General features: G+C 37.7%; 1 protein-coding gene across 2 annotated transcripts in view; it reads left to right on the top strand.

The window, feature by feature from the left end:
* GALNT7 (polypeptide N-acetylgalactosaminyltransferase 7) overlaps window positions 1–19,726 on the top strand; it is a 204,966-nt gene that overhangs the window by 182,005 nt on the left and 3,235 nt on the right. For both annotated transcript variants that reach the window (XM_069096884.1, XM_069096879.1), the window contains exons 8-11: window positions 3,152–3,274; window positions 4,914–5,132; window positions 13,827–13,925; window positions 15,719–15,847. In XM_069096884.1, the coding sequence (XP_068952985.1) occupies window positions 3,152–3,274; window positions 4,914–5,132; window positions 13,827–13,925; window positions 15,719–15,847 (570 nt within the window). The remainder of the gene's footprint in view (window positions 1–3,151; window positions 3,275–4,913; window positions 5,133–13,826; window positions 13,926–15,718; window positions 15,848–19,726) is intronic.

Here is a 19,726-nt window from a genome sequence, read left to right as displayed (position 1 = left end):
TGCCCCTGATGGTGTCTTGTCCTCACTGCCCTTCCCTCAGGTGAATTAATCAATCAGCAAGCCTCTTTCATGTGCTAGGTACTGTGTGAGGCCCTAGAGATGCAAATACAAAAATGAAGCAGCCCCTTTTCTCTGGGGGCCTTATATGCTGTTAGGTAGATACAAAATGAGATAAGTAAATGCAAGTGATAGACAAGAGAAATATGCAGTAATCTTCAAGACAATGGGGTGTCACTGACCTTTCTTGAGCAAAGGGAGTAACTGTGCTTTAGGGAATATCACTTTAGCTGCTGTGCTGAGAATGAAGAGACTACATGCAGGGAGATTTATTAGAAACCTGTTTCAATCATCCTGCTTATAAGTGGTGAAACCTCATGTTTCATTATGGTAGAGAGAAAGGGGATGGAAACATAAGATGTTAAGGAAGTAGAATCAGCAAGATGTGATTGTGGGGGGAGAGCAGAACAAGACTGAAGAGTTTAGGATGACCCCTAGGTTACAAAGCTAGGAGGGTGATGATAAAGGGGAGTTAGAAGGGAGACTAGGTTTATTTGGAAAAGTGAGATCCATTTTGGACCTGTTGAGATGCCTGTGGGACATCCAGGTGGAGCTGTCAAACAAAACATTTGGATTTCGGGGTCAAGAGCTCAGGAAAGAGATGAGGACTGGGTATGCAGACTCACATAGAGATGATGATTGAGTGACAACAACAATAATAATAGCATTCATATAGCACTTTAAAGTTTGCAAAGCACTTTAAAAATGTTTCATTTGATTCTCACAACAACTCTGGGAGATGTGTTAATATTATACCCAGTTTACAGATGAAACTGAAGCAGACAAGTAACTTGATCAGGGTCACACAGCTACTGTCTATAGCAACAACACAATATTTACACCACCTATGGCAGCTATGAATATGCCAGCATAATTCTGAATTGCAAAATATAACAGACTCTCCACATGAAAGACAGAACTAAAACATTTATTCAAACAACAGAAAGTTGAATCTCAACACCAGAAAGCCAAATCCATTATAACAACAAAGAAATCTCAAAATAATAATACAGGGGATACTGCCTTCCCCCTGCTAGGGCCTTCCCACAAACAGACACTGATAGCTCACAGCCTCCTTCCTCTCTCTCCCTCAGCTCTAACTGCTCTGACCAACTTCCTTTCAGCTCTCTTCCATCCTTCCTGCTCTACCCGTTCAGCAAGCTCCTCCCACCACAGGCTTTATGTGACTCAAACTCATGTCTTAGGCTTTCATGTGACTTAAGCAGGCCACATGGGCCTATTAATAGGCAGGAAAGATCTTGCCATTTACATTACCATTACAGTGTCTAAAACTGGATTAGGAATCAGGTCTTCCTGACTCCAGGTCCAGAGCTCTATCCACTGTGCCAACTCGCTGCTTAAAAAAAAAAATCCACAGGAGCTGATAAGATCACTGTGAGGGGGAAGCGGAGGTGTGCCCATCCATAGGAAGCAGTGCATGGAATAGAAATCTTCAAAGGAGATTAACCACAGGAGCAACAAGCCAAGACAAATTGAAAAAGAGAAAAAGACCATAGGAACAACTGGACATGGACATAAGCACAGATATGTATCCAGAAACCCAGAGAATGTACAGAGTTTTTCACCTGGGGAAGGGAAAAAGAGGAAGAGAAATATGAGGGTTAATTCACTGATGGTGAACCAGGACAGGTTTTTTGTTCAGCCCAGGAAGGCTGAAACTCTGTTTAGTTTCTTCCTATGTAGCATAAGGACATTAATACCTCTGTAGTCCCTGTCCTGCTAATTCAAATGAGGTGTAACATAGGAAAATGTGTTTTGCAGAATTAAAAGTGCTATATAAATATCAGTTATTATCATCTCAAATTTTCTCTCCTAAAGAATTATATTCCTGAAAAGCGGTTTATGGTCAAGTTTTGCAATCATTACTTTAAGGAAATAAAATATGATGTTAAAAATAAAATTGAAAAAACAAAGGATACTGACCAGGATTAGTCACACAGATAGATAACAAGAGTCCTGGGAGAGAGAACAGTATCAAGAAAACCCATAGAGGAGTGAGCATTCCTTAGATCATCCCCAGGTCAGTGATAAAGGCCTATGAACTCCCTAGCAGTGAAAGAGATTACCAAAATCTATCACCGTATTCCACAACTCCTCTGAAACTGTGGGGGAAGGAGCCACTGTTTGGGTTGGTACTGACTAGCCATACTTCCAAATTCAGTTGGCCCCTTTGTCTGTGACCTCCCTACATACTCTCTCAGCCTCTTACCGTGGATAGGTCAGTTTGATTAGAAATATGCCGGTTGTCACCTGTTTCTGATTCCGCTAACTCCCCTGGCCAGTAGTAATAACTAACATATATATTATGCTTTAAGGATTGCAAAGCACTTTACAGATATCTCCCTTGATCTTCATGAAGACCCCATGAGCCAGGTGCTGTTGTTATCATTTTACAGATGAGGAAACTGAGACTCGGACAGGTGACTAATATTTAATAGCTAGTAAGGAATCTGAAGCAGGATTTGAACTCAGGTCTTCCTGAATCAGAGCATGGTGCTCTAACCACCACTATCTGACCCAGGTAGAAGCACTTATGCAGTCAGGTAACACCCCATCCTAGCACTTCCCAATTACCTTAGCAGGACTAAAGAGTCTCTTTGCACCTGCTTGTAGCCCTCCCTGCCCCTTCCTTCTCCACCTCTACCTATTGCTTAGCAACCTTAGGCCAGCTTCCCATTTGTCTTAACCTTCTTTTCTTAGGATTGTTTATTAGAAAACTGTTTGAAGAAAGGTTGCTAGGGTTACATGAGTATGTTGAAAGGTTCCTTTTGGTAGCAAACTGATTGCTCAGCTTCCAGCACCCTCCTGTGTTGTTGTATGATCACTTGAGAATAATTTATCTAAAGCTCTTTACAAACCTTCAAGTACTCTATAAGCCTTAGCTTTTATTATTATTAATGATTATTAATATTGTATAGGTTATGGAAATTGCAGTGTCTTAACATTTAATTGTGTGAATAATTTACTATGTCAGTTGTTAGAAAGATAGATAATTTAAGATGAGATTTTTAGGTGCTTTGGGGGTTTTACCTTATTAAAAAAAAACACATCCCCATTTCTCTTTCCTTGATAGATATGGCAGTGTGGTGGCAAATTGTTGTTTGTCCCTTGTTCTCGAGTTGGACATATATATCGTCTTTCGGGTTGGCAAGGAAATCCGCCACCAGTTTATTTAGGATCTTCTCCAACATTAAAGGTGAGTCTTATCATTAAAACAATAAGAAAGGGTGAAGTTTTTGAGGAGTGACACCTTTAAAATTGATGAAAAGGTGATGACAAAGTATGCCAGTCACGCCTAATAGAGAGAGGACAGAATCAAGGTGCAGATGAAGACATAGATCTTTGGAACCAGACAGTAGGGAAATTTGTTTTTATTAATTAATTATGTGTATTTATTGCAAGGGGGTTGTTATTCTCTTAATGGAGGGAATGGAAGAGAGGAGGGCTAAGACTAAGGACTAGGATAGTCAAAAACAGAAAAAGAAAAAGATCCTCAAAGCAATTTTTTAATGTGCAGGAGAAGGCCAGAAGGAATCACAGAGACAGGCAGGACAGCTCTGAAAATTAGACACACCAATATGTCTATATGTAGATATAAACACAAATCCACATATATGTGTGTTGTGTATATATTTAAAATATGTATATTTCAAAAGCAAGCTGCACATAATAGACTCACAATTATTGTAGTCTTCTTTTTCTGTACAATTGTATATATGGAAATGCTCACTTAATTTGGTTTTTGTTAAGCAGAGAATTTTTAAAAATTAAAAAAAATAAGCACATCATGATATAGATAGCATGATAATGGTGCCTGTGACGCTTGTAAAATTGTGAAATATAGTTGAACTAGAAGTTCCCTGTCACTTAAAACAATTAAAAACAGAGTTAGAGATGTTAGGAATTCAGAATTATTTTTAGCATTATCACCCCAAATACTAGACTTTTAAATAAATAATAAAGAAACATTATTTGTTATCAACTCAAAAAGCAATATATAAAGATATCTATGTATGCATACTCAGAAAATTAATAACATAATAAGTTAATGGGTCAGATTTTTATTTCCAACCTTTACCTTGTGTTTATTCAGAAAAAAAAAATATATATATACATACATACACACAAACATATATATATATTATAATGGAATCATAGATTTTTAGAGCTGAAAGTGGTCATTTTTCAGTCATGCCAACTGTTTGTGACTCCATTTGGTGTTTTCTTAGTAAAGATACTGTAGTGGTTTGCCATTTCCCTCTTCAGCTTATTTTACAGATTGTAGACTTACCTGAGGCAGACAGAGCTAAGGGACTTGCCCAGAGTCACACAACTAATAAATGTCTGAGGCTGGATTCAGACTCATGAAGATGAATCTTCTTCACTCCAGACCCAGCACTCTAATCACTGCACCATCTAGCTGCCCAGAAAATGGGGCCTTAAAGATCTTCTACTCAAATACCATCTTACAGATAAGAAAGCAGATGCCAGTAGAGGTTAAATGACTTTCCCCCAAGTCCCTTGGCCACTACATGATTGGTGACTACCTTTCCTGTCCCTCTTTTTTCATGGAAACCCAGACATGCTCACTTCATTCAGTCCTCTCTCCTGAGCCTTGCTAACTACCTTGCCCCCTACATTTTCCTTCTCCACCACTCATCAGAGAAGCCCACCATCCCAGGATGGTGGATGGACTCATATGAGGTCAGAGGCCAGAATGAAGAAGCATAGCAATTTGAAGATGACTTGAAATATTTCACGTTCCTTTAAGACAGATTTTTACACATTTAAAGAAATTAACATGTTACCTTGTGAAATGTTTTTCTTTTCAACAGAACTACATTAGAGTTGTGGAAGTTTGGTGGGATGGTTACAAAGACTATTTCTATGCCAGTCGCCCTGAATCAAAAGCACTACCCTATGGGGATATATCTGAACTGAAAAAATTTCGGGAAGATCACAACTGCAAAAGTTTCAAGTGGTTCATGGAAGAAATAGCTTATGATATCATCTCACACTATCCCTTACCACCCAAGAATGTTGAATGGGGAGAGGTATGTATGAGCCTGTACTCTGTGGTCATGTTATGTTTGTGTGTACTCACTGGCACATGGGCTCCTGTGTGTGTTAGGAATGAATGGCCAAGGGTAGAGAAAGGAGAAAAAAATTTGGTTAAGAACTGCCTCCTTATTCTTCCTGATAATCAATTGCAACTGACCAGGCCATCCAGAGTCTCCCTCTTAACAGTGAATGGAACTTACTCCAGAAGAGAAGAGGAAAAAACGAAAGATAAATTGTTATGAATAAGTGTAATACTATCTTTTAGGATCTCTCTTTAAAAAAAGGTATATTATACTCACATGTAATAGGTCATACCAACTTGTCTTGTTCAGATCATATCTGGACTATTGTGATCTGTTCAGGTACATTTTAGAAGGAACACTGGTAATGTTAGTTACAATGTTAGTTCACAATTCCACCAACAGTATGTTAGTGTCCATATTTTCCCACATCTCCATTTTCTGTCACTTTCCTTTTCTGTCATGTTAGCCAAACTGATAGATATGACATGGTATCTCAGAATTGTTTTGATTTGTATTTCTCTAATCAGTAGTGATTTAGAGCATTTTATGTAACTGTTGATAGCTTTGATTTCTTTGAAGAAGATCATTTTGATACCTAGAGGATGAATTGTAGTGGGAAAAGACTTGAGACATGGAGACCAACTAGAAGGCTGTTCTAATAATCCATGTATGAGGTAATGAGAGCCTGCACCAGGGCGATAGCAGTATTAGAGGAGAGAAAGAGGCATAGAAGAGAGATATTGTGAAAGTAGACCCTAAAGGACTTGGCAACAGATAAAGTATGGCAATGGGGAAGTGATAGAATGGACAGTTAAGGAAGGCGTTTAAATTGTGAGTCTAAGAAGATAGTGGTGTCCTTGACAGTAATAGGGAAGCAAACAAGCATTTTTTAAGCACCCCGTGTTTGAGGTACGTAAGGGTACCAAGAAGGGTAGGGTGAAAAAAAATATTTTTTAAGGGAAAAAAAAGAAAGGCAGGATGCTAGGAAGAAAGGAAGGTTTGGGGGGGAAAAGATAATTAATTCAATTTTGGACATATAGGGTTTGAGTCTATGGGATATTCAGTTTGAAATGCCTAATAAGCAGTTGTTGATGCAAGCCTGGACATCAGAAGAGAGGTTAGGGCTTCATGAATGGATCTGGGACTCATAGGCATAAAGATGATCATTTAATTCAAGGGAATTGATGAGATCACCAGCCAAAATCATATACAGAACCTGTGAGTCATTCTTCCATTTATTAGCTGCCCCTTCTATTTAAATCAAGAATGTCAGTATTGACAAGATTCCATTTCTCCTGTAGAATGGCCAGGGTGTAGGGGTCATTGGGCAGGGATCTCACCTTTAGAGTTCCAAAGCTATGATTGTTAGTATCGCCTGCACCCTATCACTGCACATAGTGCAAAGGGACCTGCAGAGACACATTATTCCATGAGTTGCCACAACCAAAAAATTTATCACCAAGATGCCCATTAGGCTAGTCCTCAGAAAGCATACACAGTTCATTTCCAGGACCATATTTGAACTCTTTCCAGATGGGAGGAACCTATCAGAGCTTTCACTCCCCTGAGCCTTTGAAAATGAAGGGTCACTTCCATGTCATGATGAAACATTGGAAATAAGACTTTGTAGAGAGGAGAAAATATGCATATATTTATAATAGTTTAAATAAAATAATAGTTTGTTTACCCAGATAGCCATATATGGTATTATTACCCTGTCATTACTGGTGAAGGAGCTAGTATTTATTTGATCATTATGGATATAGATACATACACACACACATACACATGTGTGAATGTACACATATACATGTATAAATACACATGTGGAAATGTAAGTGTTGTGCGTGTATATACACACATGTGTATTCAAAGTGTTTTTTCTCTTTTTTTATGTGTACTGATAGGGAAATTTTAGAAAAATCACTCTCTGAGAAAGATACCTCCCTCCTTTCATATGGTATTATGACCCTGCCATTACTAGTGAAAGGAAATAGCAGTTGTTTGGTAGATAATATATATATACATATATACATATACATATACAAGTGTATACATACATATTCAAAGTATTTTTCTTTTTTGGATATATTATACTGATGGGGAAATTTTCGAAAATCATTGTCTTCGAGAAAGTATACCTCTCTCCTCTCAGAGAACTATAAGTATAGAATATATATTGTCAGACATGCTTTTTTCTCATCCTTTTTTAATCTTTGTAACAGGGGGATGACTTTTGGTTGGGAAAGCGAGGGAAGGGCTATGTACTTGGAAATGGAGGTGATGTGAAAACAAAAGTCAAAAATAAAAATTAGATTGAAAAGAAAAGAAAACCATTTTCCTGAAAAAAGACACAAGTTAGGACCACAAAACAGAGGGGTGAATGAATTTAGTCATCTCACATTCAGGAAAAGGTATCAATTGTCCTGGGCAAGGATAGGACTTCAGTAGGTCTCTGACCAACCTGATAGACAGGAAGGAAGCTGAGACTAGATGAGTGACCAAAGTGTATGGGAGGGATTTCTGCTCTTAGCCTGAAGATCCCTGACCTGTAGCTAGGTTAGGAAACAGATTCCAGCAGGAACATAGGATCCTAACTTTAGACTTGGAATGGGTAGGCCTTCAAAACCAGCACTCTCATTTTAGAAATGAGAAAACTCAGGACCCAGAATGTGAAATAAGTACTTGGGGTCACACAAGTAACAAGTAATAGAACCAGGACTCAAAACCTGATCTTCTGACACAAGAGCAAGTGCTTACCCACTGCTTGAAGACCGAGCCACCTTAGAAGCCCCAGCAAACCCAAGGGGCCATATGTAGCATATGAATGGATGGGTCTCTAGCATCCAGCACTGTGAGATATTTCTGCTGGAAATGGAAAATCATCTGGCCAATGGTTTCAGTGAGTCAAGAAAGGAGTTAAGAAAGATGAAAGCCTCATTTCCCACAGGTTTGTATCAGGCACAGAATAGTATTTTTGTTATTAATCTAATTTTTGTTGACATCTTCTATTTTCACCTCACCTTCAGTTCTAAATATTTGTCCTTCTCCCTGGCCCATATCCCTAGCAAGCTCTCAATCATAATAAAGATTTTAAGTTTAAAATCTCAAAAATCTTATAATTTTTTTAAAAGCAGCTATTGTGCCTGAAGTATGTGTAGTATTCCTCAGATTTTGACTTCGGTAACCTAGAGCATTGTTCCTTGAGTTTTGTTCGTCCCCTTTGGTTTCTCTGGAAGCCTGAAGTAAGGATTGCACACCATTTTCCAAGAGTTGATAGAAAAGAAATAGCTCGGGTCCTCTTCCTCACACACAGCTGGGTGTTGAGAAACCACTGGACCTTCAAGGGAAAGTGGTGGTAACAAGAAACCAGGAAGGGTTGAGGTTGTATTCAATTGGGACTTTATGGAGGAGGAAAAAGATAGAGAGAATCATTGGGGCATCAGAGGCCCCCACGGCACCATTCTGGAGCCTGGCTTCCTTAGAATGTTAGATGAATGGAAAGAAGAAACTACATGGATCTCTTTGCTTCATCTTTTTTTTTTTATTTTGAGTTGGAAAGGATGAAATTTCACTTCCCTAAATAGGTGGGAAAGAACTAGAATCCACAGGTGGCCTGACTCTCCTTACATTTCTACTTTCTATGCTGTAAAGCTGGCCCAATGGAGCTTGTTGACTGGTCCAGGTGTAGAAAAATTACCTTTCCCTTAGTTCAGCCAAGACAAGTTTGGAGTTTATATAAAAACTCCTACTTGGAGAACATGATGATGGCCATAGTGACCACGGTGCTGAAATCCTGCCTCAGACAGCTGGTTATGTAACTCTGGGTATGAAACCCCTTGTCAGCCTCAGGTTCCTCATTTCTGAAGTGAGGAAAACAGCTCCTACTTCATTGTGAAGATCAAGTGAGACAAAATGGGGTGTCCCAGATGTGTCAGCTTCAAACTACAAAACTAAGACTTTTGGGACACTGTATACAGCAAGCACTTTACAAACCTTAAAGCAACTCTATATGAATGTTTTATTTTTTAACTAATATTACTTAGAAGCCAAGGGAAAAAAGAAAGAAGGGAAAAGGAAGGAAGAACTGTCATAGGAAACCATAGAAAAAGATGAATTCACAAAGTAGAGTTTTATGGTTCTAATTTAACTCAAGTCTAGCCAAGCCATTAGAGTTACTGACATCACTTAGGGGGAACCCAATGCCAACTCCTTTATCTTTTCTTAAACTCTGTTATCTAGGATGAATGCTTAACAAATAAACTCAACTTGTAGTCTGAGGATGACTGAGGTTGGCACTGATTCCAAGGTTGGCAGGTGAATCATTCTGTTCCTGAGCCTGCTTCCTCTTCTGGATAGATCCACCCAGTCATTCCCTTTAGCTCCAGGCAAGCCAACGTGAATCTCCTTAAATCCTGTCTTTCCCCCCAACTCCTCTAAGAAGAGAAAGGCACTTCCCTATGTGGACCCCAAAGACTTTACACTAGAATTCAGTTCTTCCTACATTAGCTTTGCAGATAATTGTCTTCTTTTCCCTACTTAAAGATCTCTGGGTTTCTGGACCCAGACCATTTTAATACCTGTGTGACTTTTCCTCTGTGGCCTTCAGTTTCTTCATCCCTAATTTTATAACCCCATCAAACCCTTCCTTGACTTGTTTTTCTCTTGTTGATTATTTTTGAGTCACATTCAAAGTCGTCTTAGTCTGGTTGTATCTTCCAATAAATCCAGACTTTTTCACCTTTGGTTCAAAGCTAACATATGTTTAGTCTCTAATGGCTATATAGTTTAAATGTCAGGTACCATCTTACTTATTACTCATAGTCCTTCAGCAGTCCTTTCTATTGGCTCACATGAAGCAGACTCTAAATGTTTCCCTATTGCAAAGTCTCTGTTCCCTTCTGGAATTGTAAAGCAAACTCCTTTCTATATGAGGAATGACTTCTTCCTCTCGGTTCATTTGCAAATCAAGATGAGTGGCATTGCCTTTTCTAGCACAGATGTGGATAACTTTGAATTTCTGACTTCTCTAGGATTCTCTTTGATGACTCAGAAATAAATCTTCAATGTAAAAGCCTTTCCTAAATTTCCTTAACATACACCATGTTGAACTTTCAGTAATAATAGTATGTACACATAATTTGCAAACTGAGGCAAGTAGCATAATGGATAGAGAGCCAGATCAGAAGGTAGAACCTGGATTTAAGTCTCACTTTGGACATATTATATTGGTGTGAGTTCTCTATAATAAGTAAATCACAGGTACAGTCCCTATCCCTAATTCTCCGCCTAGAAAAAAGTTCAGTTGCCCACTCTGTGCTCTCCATAACCAAATGCACCTCATGATAGCAACTACATAATTCAAAGACATATTAATGAGTCTCTAAGGAGCATGCCGTGCAAAGTAAACCCTATTCGATATTGCCTAAATTAATTTACACTTAATATTATGCCAGTCAGACTACCAAGGAACTATTTTATGGAATTATATAATAATTATTATGTATTATATTACACACAGATATATTTTATATAAAATAATATGTTACAAAATCATCATTCATTTTGCAGAACAAAAGGTCTCAAATCTGAAGGGAAGCAATGAAAAAAGTAGGAATGAAGAGGGGCATAGCATTACCATACCTCAAATTATATGATAAAGCAGTAATCAGCAAAACTATTAGGAACTGGGTTTTTATTTAAAAAAAAAAAAAAAAGAAAGAAAAGTAAGGCTGGTTAGATAAGCACAAACCAGAAACAATAAAAAATAGTAGGCCACTGTTTTACAAACCCAAGAACTTCCTTAGGTAAGAATTCCCTTTTTGATAAGAACCCCTAAAAATTAGAAAGCCGAAATTGGACCAACATTTTATGGTATATATTGAATAATCATGGATTATAACCTGAATATGAGATCCCATCATACATGCATGTATGCACACACATACACACACACATAACTTCAAGGCAAATAGGAGTTACCTTTCACAACTATGAATTCAGAGGTCTTAACCAAACACAGAGGTGATCATGGAAGACAAAACAGGCAATTGCTATTACATAAAATAAAAATGCTTTTGTACAGACAAAATCAATGCAGATAAAATATGAAGAGAAACTGTCTAGTGGAGAAATAAGTCTTGTATCAAATATCATTGATAAAAGCATAATGATACCCACCTGTAATCCCTACTACTTTAAGAGACTAAAGCTGGGGGGTGGGGGGGTGTCTCCTGAGCTTACGAGTTCTGAGCTTGAGTAGGCTAGGTCATTTGTGTAGACCCTGTACTAAGTACAGCGTCAATATCGTGAGCCCTGGAGGGGCGCAAGAAAGGGAGGGATGGGTTTACCTAAGCAGGGGTAAAGCAGTCCAGGTTGGTGATGGAGCAGGGCAAGCTTCCTAGACTGATCATTAGTGGGACCAGACCACTTAGTAGCCCTTGTACTTCTAGCCTAGTCAAGATAGGGAAAAATTAGTCTTTAAAAAAAATCTGATATCTAAGATATATGAAATTGTAGCAAATTGTAACAAAAGGCCAAGAACCCTTAGTTAAGTGGTCCAAAAATATGAAGTTTCCCCTCAGAATTGCAAACTGTATAAGACCATATGAAAACACACTATAACTCAGGAATTATAAGAGAAATGCAAATTTAAAAAAATTCTTCCCCGTCACTTCACAATCTGCAAAGTGGGAAGGATGACAAAAAATAATAATCCAGTACTGGAAAGACAGGAAAACTAATACAGTGAATTGGTTCAACCATACTGAATAAATAATTTAGAGTCATACACTTTAATCCAGCAATACCACTAATGCCAAGCAAAATAGGTAAAGCCAAAAGAATAATGTACATTGTAACTATAGAAATATAAATGAAAAGATTCCTAAAAGGATGCCTAAGTCTTTTTTTTTTTTGTCTTTTGGAGGGCAATTGGGGTTAAGTAACTTGCCCAAGGTTACACGGCTAGTTGTTTGTGTGTGGGTGTTAAGTGTCTGGGGCTGGAACCGAACTCAGATCCTCCTGACTCTGGGGCCAACGCTTTACTCACTGCGCCACCTAGCCACCCCAAGGATGCCTAAGTCTTGATAACTGAAAAACCATGAATGGTCTTGGAAAACAGAATGCCCTATTCTTGGCAGAGAGGTGGGGGGACTTCTAGGAGCTGAATGTTGTATGGGTTTTTTTTTTTCTCACCAGTTTTTCTTTGTTTTAAGGGAGGGTCTGTTTCTGAGCAGGAGGGAGGAAGATATAAAAAAATGACTGCTACATAAAAACAAAAGGCCTTAATAAAGCATACTCCTTTTAGTCAACCCTTTTTCAGTTATGAGGCAGCTAAATACAGTACAGTAAATAGAGTTCTGGGCCCAAAGTCAGAAAGACTCATTTTCCTGAGTTCAAATATGGCCTTGGACCTTTACTAGCTATGTGACCTGAACAAATCACTTAACCCTGTTTGCCTCAATTTCCTCATCTATAAAATAAGCTGGAGAAGGAAGTGGCAAAATACTCTAGTGTCTTTGCCAAGAAAACCCTAAATGGAGTCACAAAGAGTGGGACATGACTAAAATTGCTGGGCAGTAACAATTGCACATATAGCAAATTCACAAGATTTGATTAACAAAGTTATTGTGAGGTGTTTAATATAATATTGTAACTGTTATTCTAATGGTTCTGAAACTTTTAATGAAACTTTTAAATATCCTCTCCTCTGTCCCCTTTCAGAAGCAACTAGAGGTCATACAGTGTTCAAATTTGGACTCAGACACTGTATGAACTGTGCAACTGTTTGTGGTCAAGCAGCTTATGCCCTTTCTTCCATAGTCAATTAATAAACATTTATTAAGTGCCTACTATGTACCAGGTGCTACATACTAGGGATACACAAGGAGGCAAAAGACACCCTCTTCCCTCAAGGAACTTACAATCTAAGGGGTGGGACAACATGCAAACAAGAATTTCCTCAAGTGTAAAGTAAGGATAATAATAGCATCTACCTCCCCAGGTAGTATTTTTTTTTTAAAGCAGTCGGGGTTAAGTAACTTGCTTAAGGTTACACGGCCAGTTATTTCTGGGTGTGGTGCTAAGTATCTGTGCCCAGATTTGGTCCCCAGGTCATCCCGACACTGGAGCCGGTGCTCTTACTCACTGAGCCACCTGGCCGCCCCTCCCCCCCAGGTAGTATTAAATAAGATATTTGCATTTAATAAATGCTGGTTCCCTTCCTTCCTTTTTTTGGACCAGTTACATGTAGCACTTATACAATAATGAATTTGGAATCAAAAGACCTGAACTCAAGTCTGGCTCTTCTATCTATTACTGAGTGAGAACTTGGACAAGTGGCAAAGTCTCTTATCTGTAAAATGGGGGGTTAGCCTCTAAAATTTCATCCAGCTCTAAATCTCTAATCCTATATATACATTCTAGCCTTTAACTTTGCAAACTGTAGACCATGTGAAAACTTGATATTAAAGCCATCTCTTCAATGCCGCAGTTTCGAGTTTTGAGAGAGGTTCCATTTTTGTTTCCTTAGGAACTGCTTTCATCTCTAAGCCTCTGTGTGTAAATTGAGTTTATAATAGTAGCTTTTAAACATAAAGGCTCTGAGCTCATGGTATGAGAGAAAAGAAGGCTAAATACTAATATTGCATCTTTCTTTTTCAGATCAGAGGTATTGAAACTGCACATTGCATTGATAGCATGGGTCATGCAAATGGTGGCTTTGTGGAACTGGGACCTTGTCATCGGATGGGAGGAAATCAGGTAATTCTTATTGCTTTTTATTTCTAGTCTGGATTGAGAAAGACCAAGGTAACTGATCATGGAGTTCTTCTTTGGCAGCTAAAAAGTTATCATGAAAATGAGTTGACCAAACACTGTTAAGTGGGGATGGTGCTCATAGTATCAGATATCAGAGACTAAAGTTTGACATTTATGACAATGTGCTATTCTGTAACTATAGATTTCCACTGCTAAGACCATTCATGGTTTTTCGTTATCAGGACTTAGGCATCCTCTTAGGGATCTTTTCATTTATATTTCTATGGTTACAATGTACATTATTCTTTTGGCTTTACCTATTTTGCTTGGCATTAGTTCATGTCCAGTAGTGGGATTACTGGATTAAAGAGTATGACTCCAAATTGTTTATTCAGTATGGTTGGACCAATTCACTATATTAGTTTTCCTGTCTTTCCAGTATGGACTTATTATTTTTTGTCATCCTTCCCACTTTGCAGGTTGTGAAGTGAAGGGAAAGAATTTTTTAAATTTGCATTTCTCTTATAATTCCTGAGTTATAGTGTGTTTTCACATGATCTAATACAATTTGCAATTCTGGGGGAAACTTCATATTTTTTGAACACTTAGCTGAGGTGATAAGTAACCTCTACAATTCATTCTTTTTTTTATTATATTTTTATTCATTTTGTTAAATATTTGCCAATTGCCTTTTTTTAATTTCTAATTTATTTTTAAAAATTTTGATTTCCAAATTCTCTCCCTTTCTACTGCCCCTACCCATTGAGAAGACAAACAATATATCAGTTATACATGTGAAGTCATGCAAAACATATTTCTATAGGAGCCATGCAGCAATTTATTCTCTGACACGCTCAGTATCACCATATGACCTTGTCCCTAACTTTAGACTCTTACACAATAAATAAATTTTAGTAACATTTTTCTAATATTCAAAGGCTGAAGAATATAATCCCTTAAATACTAATGAAGGACAAAGACTAGGTCTGTGATTTTGCTGATACAGGGAATTTCCAGATTAGGTAGCACCTTTTCTGTAGCTTATGTCTTAGAGAATTGCCTAGACTAGAGGACTGAGAGTGTTAGAAGCAGGATTGAACTTGTCTTCCTGGGTTCTTGGCCAGCACTCTATCCACCATACCACAAAGCCTCTCTAATAAAGTATTGCACTTAAAAATATACAGTCCTTGACTCCTTGCACCTTGTAGTCTGGGACATGCACAGTAGTGCATTTTTTTTTCTTTGAAAAACTTAATTCCTTTAGTAATTTTAAGTCATATAGTAGCATGACATAGTAGACACAATTATGAGGATAAAATGAGATAACATACATAATACACTTGCAAACCTTAAAGTACTATATAAATGCTAGCTGTCATTGTTATCATTGTTATTATTATTATTAATAGTTATAGGATGACAAGATCATATATTTAGAACTAGATTGTACCTTAGAGGTCAGCTAGTGTGATCTCTTCATTTTGCAGATGAAGAAAGACTTACCCAAGGTCACACATTAAGTATCACAGGTAGAATTTGAATCCCAGGTGTCATTCTTCCAAATCCTGAATAGGAAAATCTGAATTCAAATCCTACCTTAGATATTTAGTTAACTAAGTGACTCAAGACAAAACCACTTAAATTCTATGAACCTCAGGAGTTATAGGTGGCTTCTGATCTGCCCTCATAAATTCCTGAATTTAGGAAATTGTAGACCATTGGCTTTGCATCATTTTTAAAAGGGGAGAGGAGAATCACTGGGGAAGGTTTCATTTTCTTTTCTTGTTTACTATTAGCTTTTCAGAATCAATGAAGCAAATCAACTCATGCAGTATGACCAGTGTTTGACAAAGGGACCTGATGGATCAAAAATCATGATTACCCATTGTATTGGAAATGAATACAACGAATGGCAATACTTTAAGGTATTTCACATTTCATCTTCTGAAAGCAGACCTAGCTTTTTCTTATTTAATTCCCTTGAATATTCAATATGTTAATATCACCGTTTTTCAGAATTTATTTTTAAATCTTGTTTCATTTGGTTAATCTATATTTTACTAGCCCCAAAATTCCATTCCCAGGTCTGTGAGTTAAAAACACGCCATCATTTTCCTTTAATTAGTCATTTACATTGGCATTCCAAAACTTACTGGCTGATGTGATTCTGTCCCATTTGTTGAGAACATCATTCCCATTAGAATTCTAGCATCACTTTTCATGTAATTAGAATATCAGCACTCTTTTTTACATTCATTCTGATCATATAGGTAAATTAATTTGGTTTTAGAAATAAGAATGGGGTACTAATTATCAGAAAATGTGTTTTTTTCCTGTGCCATAGTACTTGCACACACATACACACTCGGCTTATGCTTCCTATCTTCCAGCAGGTGGAGATAGCAGTTAGGAATTTGGCACTGAGCTTTGCCTGTTTTACCTTTGGCTTCCTACTTATCTTCCTATTTCAGTAGATGAAAAGCAACCAGTTAGCTTGCTTCTTACACTAAGGTTGGGTATGGGTATCCCACTCTTTGTTGGGCAATTGTTTCTGTTATAGGTGATGATATTACTTTTTTAGATTTTTAATATTGGAAGTCAAAAGCCAAAGGCTAATTGTCATATGCCCAACACTGTAGAATATTTATGTATAACTCTTAGAGTCTAGACATAGTTAATATAAAGCAGTTTATGTGAAACAACCAGATGGGAAAGCTTCCAAGTAATTAGAAACTTTAAGGCTTCATTAATTCATCTGGTATATACTAGATATTTCAATGCCAGATCTGCTGTACAAGCATTCATTTGCCTTTAAAGCCTCACTGATGTGATCTTAAAGTTAACATCTTTCAGAAATGACCATTATCACAGCAGTGATGAGTACATGTTTTCCGAACTTTGTGAAAATTTGTGATATATTTGGCAAAACATGGAAATGATAGCTCAGGACAGACAGGAAAGAAAGAAGCATTTGTTTCAGAGAAAAGTGTAGAATAACAAGAAAGGGTAGGCATATAAGAAAGACAGTAATTCAGTAAGAAAGAAAGAAAGTCCATGAAATCTATATAGGTATGTAAGTGTGTTTTTCCCCCACTCCTAAAAAGCTTAATTGTTCATCAGCCAAATAGCTAAACTCCATTCATCACATTAGACAGAAGTAAATTGAAAACTATAGAAGGAAATATTCCAAGATTGACAAAAGGGAATTTTTAAAATGTTTTTTAAAAACCCTTTTTGAATATCTGGGTAGACATCTAACAAAAAAAAAAAAGAACAGGAAATATTAGAATTAATGTCATCATTTGTTGTTCATTTAGTCATGTCTGACTCTTCATGACCCCATGGACCATTGTAGCAGCAAGCACCCCATCGTCCCCAGGGTGTCTGCCAACACAGGTTCTTGGATCTGCTTTGATAAAGGAAAGCAACTCAAAATGGGTTAACAAGCTTACTTTAATCAGTCAAACATATATCGTTTACCTCGTTCGGGGGAAAGAGGTCAGCACCCCGAACTTCAAAGTATACAGACAGAATTATCAAGACAGAGAAACAGATCAAGTAGACAGTTTTCCAAACTGTCTAACCATTACATCCATACCAAACAACATCTGGGTTTCAAAGCCGGGGGGCTCTGGACAACGGCTAGCCCAGAGTTTCATCAAATCACAGAATACTTCTCAAAGTGAGCCCCAAAACAAAGCTACACATCAGGGCTTATATAGCCTTCTGGCTCAGAGAATGTAACAACCTTGTTGACTCACTGGCCAATCAAGAAGTATCTACTGAAAAACATGCCTCCCACCCCAGGCTTCAGGAGCACTTTAGCCTAGAGGCAGGGAAGATCTTCAAAATTCACATTCCCATTACAACCATAGTACACCAGGTCCTTCTATCCTCCATTATCTCTCAAAATCTGGCCAAGTCCATGTTCACTGTTTCCATGACACCATCTATCCACCTTATCCTCTGCCATCCCCTTTTCCTTTTGCTTTCAATCTTTCCCAGCATCAGGGTCCTTTCCAATGAAACCCATCTTCTTATTATGTGGCCAGAGTATTTAAGCTTCAGTAGTTGACCTTCCAGTGAATAGCCCGATTTAATTTTAAGTATTGACTGATTTGATCTCATTGCTGTACAAAAGACTCTTTCAAAAGGCTTCTCTATCACCACAGTCCAAAAGCATCAATTCTGCAGCATCTAACTTTTCCTTATAGCCATACATTGCTACTAGAAAAACCATAACTTTGACTATATGGACCTTTGTCAGCAAGGTAATATCTCTTCTTTTTAGTATGCTGTCTAGATTTTGCATAGCTTTCCTTCCACAGCAGCATCTTTTAATTTCATAACTGCAGCCACTGTCTGCAGTGATTTTTGAGACCAAGAATGTAAAATCTGACACTGCTTCCATTTCTTCTACATCTTTTTGACAGGAAGTGATGAAACCAGTTGCTAAGATCTTGGTTTTTTTTTTTTTAGTGTTAAGCTTCAAACCAGCTTTTACATTCTCCTATTCAAGAGGCTTCTTAATTTCTCTTTACTTTCTGCCATCAGAGTGGTATCATCTGCATATCTGAGACTATCAATATTTCTCCTAGCATCCTTGATTCTTACTTTCGATTCATCCAGTCTGGAATTTCACATGATATACTCTGCATATAAGTTAAATAAGGTGACAATATATAGCCTTGTCGTATTCCTTTCCCAATCTTAAACGAGTCAGTTGTTGTTTGAGGGCTTGCCACAGTTTGTTGTGATCCATACAGTCAAAAGTTTTAGTATAGTCAATGAAGCAGAAATAGATTTTTTTTTTCTGGAACTCCCTTGCTTTCTCCAGAATTGAGCAAATGTTGGCAATACAGTCTCTGTTTCCTCTGCCTCTTTGACCAGCCCACTCTTTAGTTAATTCTCAGTTCCCATATTACTGAACTCTAGCTTGCAGAATCTTAAACATAACCTTGCTGGTGTATGAAATGAACCCAATTGTTCAGTAATTTGAACATTCCTTGGAATTGCCCCTCTTTAAGACTGGGCTGTAAATTGATCTTTTCCAGTCCCATGGCCACTGTTTTGTTTTCAGTTTGCTGGCATAAAGTGCAGGACTTTAACAGCATCGTCTTTTGGGTTTTTAAATAGCTCAGCTGGAATTACATCCCCTCCACTAGTCTTGTTGTTTGCAATGCTTCCTAAGGCCCACTTGACTTAGTTCTCTAGGATGTTTGGCTCTAGATCAGTAACCACACCATGGTTATTGGTAATGTTCAGATCTTTCTGGTATAGTTCTTCTATATATTCTTGCCACCTCTTCTTAATCCTTTCTGCTTCTGTTAAGTCCCTACCACTTTTTGTCTTTTATCATGCCCATTTTTTGTATGATACATTCTCTTGATGTCTCTAATTTTCTTGAAGAGATATCGTCTTCTTTCCCATCCTGTTATTTTCTTCTATTTCTCTGCATTGCTTATTTAAGAAAACCTTATCTCTCCTTGTTATTCTCTGGAATTCTAAATTTAGCTGTGTATCTTTCCCCTTCTCCTTTCCCTTTTGATTTCCTTTTTTCCTCAGTTATTTTAAAGCCTCACCAGATCAGTCATTTTACTTTTCTGCTCCTCTATTCCTCTGGAATGCTTTTTGTTGCTGCCTCCTGTACAGTATTGCAAACCTCTGTCTGTTGTTCTTTAGGCACTCTGTATACCAAATCTAATCCTTTAAATCTGTCACCTACACACACACACACACTCTCTCTCTCTCTCTCTCTCTCAAGTTTTTGAGTTATATTCTTTTTTTTCTAGCAACTATTGATG

Source organism: Petaurus breviceps, unplaced genomic scaffold, assembly GCF_028583685.1.
Source record: "Petaurus breviceps papuanus isolate PSGF00001 unplaced genomic scaffold, PetGlider_PUasm1.0 126, whole genome shotgun sequence".
Taxonomy (NCBI): domain Eukaryota; kingdom Metazoa; phylum Chordata; class Mammalia; order Diprotodontia; family Petauridae; genus Petaurus; species Petaurus breviceps.
The sequence above is the reverse complement of the archived record's forward strand: the minus strand, read 5'-3'. Positions and strand labels throughout refer to the sequence as shown.